This window comes from Electrona antarctica, assembly GCF_951216825.1.
Source record: "Electrona antarctica genome assembly, chromosome: 21".
Classification (NCBI taxonomy): domain Eukaryota; kingdom Metazoa; phylum Chordata; class Actinopteri; order Myctophiformes; family Myctophidae; genus Electrona; species Electrona antarctica.
In genome coordinates, this window is record NC_136802.1 from 25,621,897 (window position 1) to 25,633,422 (window position 11,526).

General features: G+C 44.1%; 1 protein-coding gene across 1 annotated transcript; it reads right to left on the reverse strand.

Moving 5' to 3' along the window:
• Window positions 1-3,227: 3,227 nt before the first annotated feature.
• On the reverse strand, window positions 3,228-6,601 carry LOC306913714 (asialoglycoprotein receptor 2-like). The gene is made up of 4 exons (XM_079490528.1): window positions 6,504-6,601; window positions 5,812-5,945; window positions 5,251-5,348; window positions 3,228-3,686 (listed from the first exon to the last, which is right to left on the reverse strand). The coding sequence occupies exons 1-4, from the start codon at window positions 6,514-6,516 to the stop codon at window positions 3,542-3,544; spliced, it is 390 nt and encodes a 129-aa protein (XP_079346654.1). The 5' UTR covers window positions 6,517-6,601; the 3' UTR covers window positions 3,228-3,541.
• Window positions 6,602-11,526: the final 4,925 nt, after the last annotated feature.

The following is an 11,526-nucleotide window of genomic DNA, read 5'->3' on the forward strand; positions in this document are numbered from 1 at the left end:
GAGGGTACCTACCTTAGGGGACACGGGGAGAACATGCAAACTCCACGCAGAAAGGCCCTTTCGCCAACCCCGCCTCGGGTATAGAATAGAGGTTTTATAGGCTGCTTTGGTGTGTCAATAAAAATAAATGTCACATTGGTGAAGAAATGTCTGCGTAATTAATTTGTTCCCCCGATTGGCCATGCATTTTTTCTGGCAACAGTACTGCATCCACGGAGCATGTTCCCTGTTGGCCAGGTGTAGCTAATCAGTGCTGATTGCACCTCATTAATGGCTGCGCCCAGGGCAGTACATGTACATGCAGGTTAGACGGTGCATCAACACAGCAGCAAGTACACTGCACAAGTGTTTTTATTTTTTTATTTTCTTGATACATTAAAGGAACTAGACCTGTACATGCCTGTCGGCCACCGGTCTACTTGAGAACGATGCAGCTTGGGAACCTAATAATACCCTTTGTCAACTTGTCATAGCACCCGTTTTAATCTGTCTGTGTTCCAAATGGAGATCTCTGTATCTGCCAGTCTGCCTGTGTCTGAAGAGTGCAAACTGACTGTGAAAAGTGGAGTGGTTAAGTAATCAATGGGGTTGCCATGGCAATCAATTGGCTGAGGCAGAGGCTGGAAATTGTACAGCTGAGGGGACTTTGGCTCATTAGGCCCACTGGCAGAGCCTGACCAGAGCCTTTTGTGGTGCTTCTGGAGAACCGTGGGTCCGACCGACTCGATACCCGGCACTGCACTCCCTGCAGGGGTGTGGAACGCATGTGTCGAATTTGAAGTCGGTGGACGGTGGGGCAAACGGTTCTCGAGTTACGTGCATTACAACCGTACACACATGCAGACAGACAGACACCCAGAGACGTGGCGCATTTATAGTAGGACTAGACCTGTACGTGCCTGTCGCAGTCGGCCACCGACCTACTTGGGAACGATGCAACTTGGGAACCTACTGATATACGTATAGCACCCGTTTTAACTGTCAGCCGGTGTCCCACATGGAGATCTGTGTATGTGCCTGCCTGTGTGTGAAGACTGAAAAGTGTACTTGGCAATCAATTCGGCCCACTGGCAGAGCCTGATTGGTTGAGCCTCAATTGGCTGAGGCAGAGGCTGGAAATTGCACAGGTGAAAGGAGTTGGCCTCATTAGGCCCACTGCCAGAGCCTGGCCCAGATGAAAGGAGTTGGCCTCATTAGGCCCACTGCCAGAGCCTGGCCCAGATGAAAGGAGTTGGCCTCATTAGGCCCATTAGGCCCATTAGAGCCTTTTGTGGTGGTTCTGGAGAACCGTGGGTCCGACCGACTCACTGCGGAACGCGTGTGTCGAATGAAGTCGGTGGGTCAAACGGTTCTCGAGTTACGTGCATTACAACCGTACACACACGCACGCAGACAGAAAGAGACATGCCGCATTTATAATAGGATATTTCATGTTTGTGGTCATTTTTAACATAGGCTTCTGTGAGCACCCAAGACAGTTTTTAAGTTGCTTGAATCAGTATTCACTACACAATACACAAATGTTTCACTGCATCAGGGGTTGTTGCCATCACCTGCACTACAATACTTCACCATATGTTGCGCTATGACAGGGGGAAAAAATATTTAGAGCGAGTGACGTCAGCACTTCAGCACTCTATAAGAACAATATGCACAATAAAAGACAGGTCCCCAAATAATAATAATAATAATAATAAAATAAAACTTGGCCCTGTAGGCATTCTTGAGGAAAAATACTTAAATGTTGTTTCAATATGATTTGTATGTGCTGAATCCATGCCGAGTGATACGAGTCACTGTTTCATCAGAAATTGAGTAATTAGCATAATTAATCACAAAAAACTAGCTCAAATTATAGTTAACTTGAGTGCTCAAGTTACATACTTGAGCGCTCAAGTTAATAACTTACTAATTTGAGCACACACACCCTCCCCTCACCTGGCCCTGTCAATGTGATTGGTACTTTTTATCAGCTTGCAGAGATGATCTACATTTACTAACGACCATAGTGAACACTGTTTCATGATTGGCTGCCTCTAGGCTGCCTCTGAGCCAGGGGTTCCCAAACTGTGGTGCGTGCACTCCTTGTGGTGCGCGAACGCCCTCTAGGGGGTGCGTGACATGAAAAGGGGAATTTTATTATGTTAAACTTATTATGTTATTTAACACAAATAGCAAAATCTGGTATACTGTTGTAAGGAGATGTATAGAGCAGCTTTTTGATTGATTGATTGATTGATTGATTGATTGATTTATTAACAGTTTGCAGAATTACAGTACATTTCAAGTACAACTCAACTGTTAACTGTGAGTGGACGACACCATAAAGCATTACACTTGTTTACAATAGGGCCCACCATTTTCAATTCATCAAAACAATTAGAGACGTACGAATATACACAACTATATAGTCAAAACAGGAAATCATCATAGGAGAGGTAAAAAGGGAAAAGAAACACATACAGTGAGGGGAAAAAGGGGTGGGTGGGGGATTCAATTCGCCAGTTTCGAATTTCAGCTGTCCGTAGGTGCCCTTTGAGGGCACCTAGGGCGGAGTCAAGGGATTCGCATGTCTTAATGACTGTTGGTAGGGCGTTCCACATTTTGGTGGCATAGGAGCGAAATTAATTTAGTCCCTTGTTTGTGCCGAATCTGGGTTGCACATGGTTTGTTGAACTCCCTCTGGTGTTGTGGGTGTGGACTTTGTTGACATTAAGGAAGTATTTAGACAGGTACATATGGGTATCTTGGTGGTGTATCGAATCTTGTGGACCAGACCCATTGCAAGATGCTGTACTCTGTCGTCAACCCTAAGCCATTCCAGCCTATCAAAGTGGGCAGGGGTGAGGTGGGTTCGGGGATTGAGGCCGAGTAGTAGCCTGACCAGTTTGTTTTGGGAAGTCTGGAGCTGTGGGAGTATACAGCAGCTGCATGTCTCTCAAATTCTCAATGCAGTGACATTCTGTGATTATTTGCCAAATGTATCATTTTCGGCCAAATAGAACGAGACTGAGCGTTGGGGGTGCGTCAGCTAGGTCAGGAGCTAGGTAACACAGCCAAAAAAGTTTGAGGACCGCTGCTGCCAATGGGAGAATTACCCATAAAACCCATAGTCTGAACAGCATAAAAACCCATACTCTGAACACCGCAACGTGATGGAGGCTGTGTTGTGAACCAAACTGCCCCCATCTGGCGGAGTCAGGTTAAGTCTATTTATCACCTGAACAGATCAACTCATATTACTTGAGTACCATGCATGCTATTGCTCAACTCCGGTTTATTCCGGTTGATCAGGAGCAAAAACAAACTTGCTGCAAGCTTATATCCTATGACATCAGTCATATCTTGTGTTTACAGCTTTTACAGACATAAAAGTGATCCCTACTGTAGATCTCGCCCCAGAGCTCTGGTCCGGTCCACTATGGGAATAGATAAAAAAAAATAAGCAAACACACAAACTACCACCGCATGTGCAAACGCAGCCGTTATGTATGTAACCGGACCGCACACGAACACGCCACGCTTTGTGAAAATGATGGTTTCAGTTCAGAACTTTTTCACAGATCCACTGGTAGTTGTCAGAGCACGGCTTGTCGTCCCATCCTCTCTCTGGATAGGCAGGCAGAGCTCCGTCATAGAACTCGACACAGTGTCCATTTTTACTGGGCTCCCAACCCCGCCAGTACCTGGTGAAGTATACAGGGACATTTAATTAATTTGGACTAGGCTCCCAACCCTCCAAACACCGCCAGTAGGCCTACCTGCATGGTGAAGTAGTGACATTTGATTCATAGGCTTCCCTACGCCGGCAGTACCTGGTGAAGTAGGGACATTTAGGGGGATTCACACTGAGTCTGATTGATTCGAACTGTTCCCGAATATGCAGGTTGCTTGATCCTCGCTGGCCATGATTCACATTGGCCTTGATTCTTTCGCACCCGAGTACACTTCATTCAACAATATTCAATGCTTTCACATTGCAGCGATCCGTATCAGAGTACACTTCAATCGGTCCTGATGCGGTCCCGCGGGAACGGGTTGGGTAATCCGCTCCCGGGAACGGTATGCAGCAATCACACTACCTGGTGTCGCCAGGTAGGTGTCCCCCCTATATTAATTTATACTTTAGGCTCCCAACACCGCCAGTACCTGGTACAAAGCCAGGCATGTGCTGATTGATCTTAACATGAGGCGTGGTGTTGCTCAATCACAATGCAAAGGAAATACTTAAGGCAGATTCGCTGCGCACTCCACTGTGCTTGGCAGATGTTGTGGTAGTGTGAATGCTGCGTACCACCCAACCGTTCCCGGGACCGCATGCAGTCCCGATTGAAGTGTACTCGGATACGGATGCGGAAGAATCACGGCCAATGTGAACATGGCCAGCGAGGACCAGGCAATCATATTCGGGAACAGTTTGATTCAAACAGGCTCAGTGTGAATCTCCCCGAAATTCGTTGTTGCAATTAAGATGGCCCATAAAGGAGTATTCCGTTTCCGTTTCCATTTTTCTACCTGAATCTGATCTGTGAAAAATTACATAATGCCATCGAGAGCACACTGCAGTTCCGACACGTGCGCGCTGGGTCATATACGCTAAATTGCTTATTTTGATCGCTCAGAAATGTCTTTCAGAATGACCAAATGCACTGCACAGTGGTTTGTCCCAAAAGGGGCTTCTGTAAAAAGGCGAACGAGCCTAAGGGCAGATTCACACTGAGTCCGATTGATTCGAACTGTTCCTACGATTGCCTGGTCCCCACTGGCCATGATTCACATTGGCCTTGTTTCTTCCGCATCCAAGTACTACTTCATTCATAGACCTATTCATGTTTTCACATTGAAGTGATCCGTATCAGAGTACACTTCATATAGTATCAGTCCAAAAAGGTTGGGTGATCCGGTCCCGGGAACGGTACGCAGCATTCACACTACCACAACATCTGCCAAGTGGTCCCGAATGCGCACCCGGGACCATAGTGTGAATCTGCCCTATAAGACCCAGCACGCATGTTCTGAGCTCCGCTGATTGTGGATGGATTTATTCTTCTTTCACCTCCACCACTGGTTGTCGGATATAAATAACATCATATGGTAAGAAAAGTGCTGGTCCGGAAATCTCCTTTAACCGCAAAGCACAAGGGTTTGGTTGAACGCAGTAAGAACGTGCCTCGGCGTACACAAGTGGACAATAACATTTAATACCATTTAGAAGAATGGAGGTAAAACAAAGATGATCATATGTCTTACGTTGGTGTGGTCAGTGGCGTTCCATCCACCCACTTAAACGACCCTTCTCTGTCGGTCAAACCCAGCCACACTCTCTTGTTGACGCGTTCCACAAAGTCCTGGACAGAAAAGCTGATGGTTATATGTACAAACTGTACAGTAGTTGTGTGTCTCCTCAAAGAAACACTGTACTGTACTGAAGCTGTTTTCCCCTTATTATATTCTTTCTTTCTTTCTTTCTTTCTTTCTTTCTTTCTTTCTTTCTTTCTTGCCCATGTATGCTGATATTGTGCCTTATTGTCATTTGTTATTTAATGTGTCTCTTTCTCTATTGCTTACCCATAATAACACTATTCTTGAAAATGAAAATGCAACATTTTGAGAACTTTGGGGAAAAGAAATGTCACACCCTTTTGACACCTGTAAACTTGTGATGAAGTTGAATGTGGAATAGGTATAGCTATAGGTTACATTACAACATGCACACGCACGCACGCACGCACGCACGCACGCACGCACGCACGCACGCACGCGCACACACACGCACACACACACACACACACACACACACACACACCATACCTGTTTTTCTTGGCTGTTTATGACGATGAGGTCAGATTGTCTGTTTCTACACCACTGTCTGCTCTCCTCCCAGGGTCTTGTCATAGTAGAGATGTAATAACAACCGTGGTCAAACTTCTGCCATCCAGGCGATTCTAACAACAAAATGACAATGTTAGCCAATGCTGTTCTTTCATTTGATTCACTTTCCCTCCCTAACACGAGTTACACGACTTAATTGACTGTAGAACAGCTTCCTTCCCAATAACGAGTTACACAAGTTATGTTTTCATTGTTTAATTCACGTTTTAATACGTTTTAAGACTTCTATGGTGGGATAAGTCATAGGTGACGCGTTTTGATGACAACGAAAAAACATCCGTCACACTGTCATGCAAAGGGTTCTGGGAAATTGAAGCCCAATGCATTACAATGGCAGCGGTGTCGCGCAGCGGGAGCGTTCCTCCTCCGCTCTGTTGTTGTAATCGCCATTTTGAAATATTTTTCAACACTACGACAAACGATTACACCATTTTAAAGCGGATTTTCATGAAAAGCAACGATCATATCGTCACAGTGGCTCTTCAAACGTTAGTGAAAACTATAGGCAGGGAGATCTGAATCACGATCATTTAATCCCTGCAGTCAAGCTGTTTTTAATGATGAAAAACAATTATTATAACAATGACGAAAAACAGTGACGTCTCACTGACCACAGAGCCTCATCTTCAGGTCAGCTCGTTCTTCAGTCAGGTTGTTATGTCTGGTCAGTAACTGGTCAAAACGGCTCTGTAGCTGGAAAAAACTGACCTGTAAATGGTCAAAACTGGTCTGCAACTGGCCTTTCTGTTCAGTCAGGTTGTTATGTCTGGTCTGTAGCTGGACAAAACTGGCCTGCAAATGGTCCAAACTGGTGTGTAACCCTTCAGAACTGGCCTGTAACTGGTCAGAACCGACCTGTAACTTGTCAAAACTGGTCTGCAACTGATCAAAATGGGTCTGTAACTGGTTAAAACTGGCCTGTAATTGGTCTGTATGTGCAGTCAGTTGGTTGTGTCTGGACTGCAACTGATCAAAACTGCTCTGCAACTGGTTGTTCTGTTCGGTTAAGTTGTCATGTCTGCTCTGTAACTGGTTAAAACTGGTCTGTAACTGGTTAAAACCGCTCTGCAATTGGTCTCTCTCTTCAGTCAGGTTGTTGGTTCTGGCCTGCAATTGGTTGTAACGGGTCACCAGTTGTCCTCTCTCCGCCATGTTTGACTGATCTGTGTGGAAACAATGAAAACAAACTATTGTTTCGAAAATGGGAGATTGACTATTTAAAACAATGTACCTCTACTGGAGCAAATCGATTGCTAGCATTATGTTATGTAGTAGGCTACTCAGTGGTTCCCAAACTTTTTAGCCCGTGACACAAACTAGTGAAAATAGCAGATCTACAAGCTCACAACGCGTCGCTTCGCATTGAGTTGTGAGCTTGTAGATTGGCTATTTTCACTAGTACTTTTACTGTTTTCTAATTTATGGACTTTCTTTGATTTATTTTAATTTTATTTCTTCATGAAATTACAAAAAAACTTTTTTAAATGGACCCATAAAAAAAAATTCCACGACCCACAAGTGGGTCCCGACCCACTGTTTGGTAACCATATCTCATGAGTAAAGTTGTCAGTGTGGTCAGTGGTCACTCAGTGGTCACACAGCAGATGATTAGCAATAGATGACACAAAACTTAAATGTTTAAAGGTCTACCCAAAAGCCAAATTCCCACCAAACGAAAACAGTGTGTGATTACATCAGCGAGCCCCATTTACACTCACACAGCTGATTGTCATTATGCAGACGCCAGACAGTATTTAAGACTGCTACTTGTATCTGTTCTGAATCTAATTCAAGATGACAGCCGCATGCGTATACGGTGCATCACAAACCTTATCGCTTTAAACTTAAATGCTAACATATTTTTTGTATTTGACACATTTTCAGTGAGAAATGGGTCATGCATTTGCTAAATATAATAATGAATCATATTTACAACAGCTATAGTATATAATTTAGCAATCTGTTTTAATGCAAACTAATAAAAATAAGGTAACATAAACCCATAATAATTGAATAAGTGTGGAAAAAATCATTAATGTCACCCCTGATTATTCAAACACAACTGTATTTTAACATGTAAGTGTAAAGTACCGAAATAAACTATTGGTTTGTGATCAGATTGACTGCTTAATGAACAGTAAAGGATTAGGTTAAACCTGGCTGTTAGCTGGTTCCAGAGCAGGCTAAGTGCACAGCATTAGTTTCCATGGTGTGGCATTGCTTTCATGAAACCGAATCAAGCCTCAACATATCCATGTTAACTGGCTAAATTAATCTGGCAAGATTAACCAGTTTTCATGAAACCAGTTAATCGTTGATCCAGGATATATTAAGACAGGGTATGTGGTTTAATCCCTAATCCAAGTTTCGTGAAACAGGCCCCTGGACAGACTTCAGACAGCGCCTCCTCAGGAGACTCGGCTTAGATCTGAACCTGTTAGATTTGGAGTAATGGAACCGCGTGCCCTTGCTGACGTCGACCCCAGGCAGGGTTCAAACCCACAACCTTCTGCATGAAAGGCATATACGTATGCGTTAACCACTATAGGCAATGTGTACGTTAGACAGTAAAAAATAAACTATATGAAAATGCATTGTTATGAAAGTTGACTTACAGAGATAGAGTGGGACGACGATAATGAGAAGACTTAGAACAAAACAAAACAATCCAACACCCACTCCAACCCGCTTGTTCCTCATATCTGGAGGACACACACACACACACACACACACACACACACACACACACACACACACACACACACACACACACACACACACGGTGAGATGAGTTAGAATAATTGTTTAAAGACTATGTTGTTGTTGTTTGGTGGTGATGTATCGTTGCAGTATAGTAACATCTCTCACCAGACTGCAGTGTCTTCCGTAGATCTTTCTCCAGAGCTGTAGTCGTGGTCTCACCATCGTCGTAGATCAGATTCTCCTTATCTTGGAGTTCAAGGTAGTCGTAATATCCATCTACAGCCATTTTTTTCTATACCCAATTGTGACTTGAATCCTTCTCGCAGGTATTTGATATGTTCCAACTCTTCACAACAACACACTGAGGAAGACTTATTCCTCACTGTCCTGAACGTAGACAGCAGAGTCAGCACTGTTAAATTTTTATCACATATGGCACCAATGAAAACAACCCCCCCCCCCCCCCCCCACACACACACACACACACACACACACACACACAAACACACGCACACAGTCACAGAGTTTGCAAAACCGGCAGACCCAAAAGCAGACACGACATGCACAAAACAACAAAGTCCAAGGGTTTTTATTTACACAAGGGAGGGGAAACGAGGATATACTGTATAGGTGGTGTTGGCTGGCAGGAGCGGACATGGCAAGCTGGCTGGCAAAGCAACCTAGCGAGCGGGTGGCACACAAGTGGGCAAAGCAGGTGGCACACAGGTGGGCAGAGCAGGTGGTAACACATAGGTGGGCAGGGCAGGTGGTAACACACAGGTGGGCAGGGCAGGTGGTAACACATAGGTGGGCAGGGCAGGTGGTAACACATAGGTGGGCAGGACAGGTGGTAACACACAGGTGGGCAGAGCAGGTGGTAACACATAGGTGGGTAGGACAGGTGGTAACACAGGTGGGCAGGGCAGGTGGTAACACATAGGTGGGCAGGGCAGGTGGTAACACGTCCTACTTTGGCGGAGACCACATGTTGGGCCAAACTAAGCAAACTAAGGAGTAAGGAGGGGGGCGGGGGGGCCTTTTACTAAGTAAAAGTCCGGAATTCAAAATGTACCTGAGTAAAAGTACAAAAGTATTGGCATCGAAATGTAGGCTATACTTGAAGTACCCAAAAGTAAAAGTACTCATTATGCAGAATGTTAAATGTATAAGAATCTTTTGAAAATAGCAGATCTAGAAGCTCACAAGACTTGCTATTTTCAAATGGCCGAAATGTATGGGCTGCCGCTGAAGTGGTTAATGTATATTTTGTAATAATAATCTACAAAGTAACTAGAAACTAAAGTTTTCAAATAATTGTAAAATTAGAATATTTGTCCCTGAGACGTAGGAGATGGAGTATATAGAAGTAGCAGTATTGGAAATTGGAAATAGTCCAGTAAAGTAAAAATACCTCACAATTGTACTCGAGTTAAGTACAGTAGTACTTGAGTAAATATACTTAGTTACTGTCCACCACTGCAAACTAAGGACCACAAGGGGGATTCTGGCCCAATTCAATGTCCTCACCTCACAGACTCGCTGACTTGCGTGCGTTAAGTCAGTGAGGGCTCTGGCAGAGACCTTATAGTTGCAGATTTTGGCGAATAGCGTTACCAGGGGCATGAGGGGAATGCTCCAAACATCAATCACTTTGGAAATGTATCTAGGGCTGTCATGATTGTAAATTTAAAGGTTTCATGACATTCCTTTTCATTTTTTGTTTTTCTTTTAGGTTTTATAACCTCAGTTACATCCACACAACCTGAACTTTGAAGATTCAGTGGATTTTCTGTTAACTGGGATTTTCTCTGTGTGTTCTGAAGCCTTTTGAGCTGCAATTGCAATGAAAACTAAGTAGCTTGAAAATAATCTGTACTGTACAAGCTCTCCTCCCTGGCCTCTCTCTCTCTCTCTCTCTCTCTCTCTCTCGGGGTGTGTGTGTGTGTGTGTGTGTGTGTGTGTGTGTGTGTGTGTGTGTGTGTGTGTGTGTGTGTGTGTGTGTGTGTGTTAAGCTGCGCAACAGTGACACTTGGTGGTCAACAAACTATATTTCCGTGCTTGGACACATGGACACGTACACATAGTGGACACGTAGGCTACACATATTAGGGACACACATTGCTGTCTATAGCACTCAAAAAGCTTTAGTGATTGGGTTGGAGCGATACCAGATGCAAGTTGTTGTGTTGTGTGAAACGAGCGTGCAGCAAGCTTCTGCAATTTGGCAGAGTCAGGTTAGGCAGATGCCAGATATCACAAATAACTTCACTGACACATGTGTCACGTGTGTGTGTGTGTGTGTGTGTGTGTGTGTGTGTGTGTGTGTGTGTGTGTGTGTGTGTGTGTGTGTGCGTGCGTGCGTGCGTGCGTGCGTGCGTGCGTGCGTGCGTGCGTGCGTGCGTGCGTGCGTGCGTGCGTTCTTGTGCGTGCGTGCGTGCGTTCTTGTGCGTGCGTGCTTGTGCGTGTGTGGAAAACAATACAAGCTTGAAAAGGAAACATCTAAAAATACTAAGGAATGCGCATAATCAATAACAAACTGAAATGGAACGCGCATCAAATGGAATGCCTAAACACATTTTACATGGTTTTAAAATGGAACATATATTGCTGTTAGATTAATATTATTCACATTCTATAGAATATGTTAATATAAGTAAATAAAATATTGAAAATATCAATTTGTATTGTAATGTGCATATTTGGTATAACTGCAAAACAGACAAAAACACAAACTACCACATGATGCAAACACAGCCATCATAGCTGTAGCACCAGCTAACTGACATTGTAGCTATAGGGGTGGGAAGATATGGGTACCTCACGATACGATATCTGTGGCGACATTAGGTCCTCGATAATGATAATATCACCATATTCGATATATTGAGATATTCAGTATATTGGCTGCAAGAGATGTCATCAACGATACAT

What these genes read in the sequence shown, in the direction of transcription:
- LOC306913714 (XM_079490528.1), bottom strand. An exon ending in TAAACAGCCAAGAAAAACAG is followed by an intron (nt 5,349 to 5,811) that starts GTATGGTGTGTG and finishes TTTTCTGTCCAG; the next exon opens with GACTTTGTGGAACGCGTCAA. An exon ending in ACGCCACTGACCACACCAAC is followed by an intron (nt 3,687 to 5,250) that starts GTAAGACATATG and finishes ATACTTCACCAG; the next exon opens with GTACTGGCGGGGTTGGGAGC.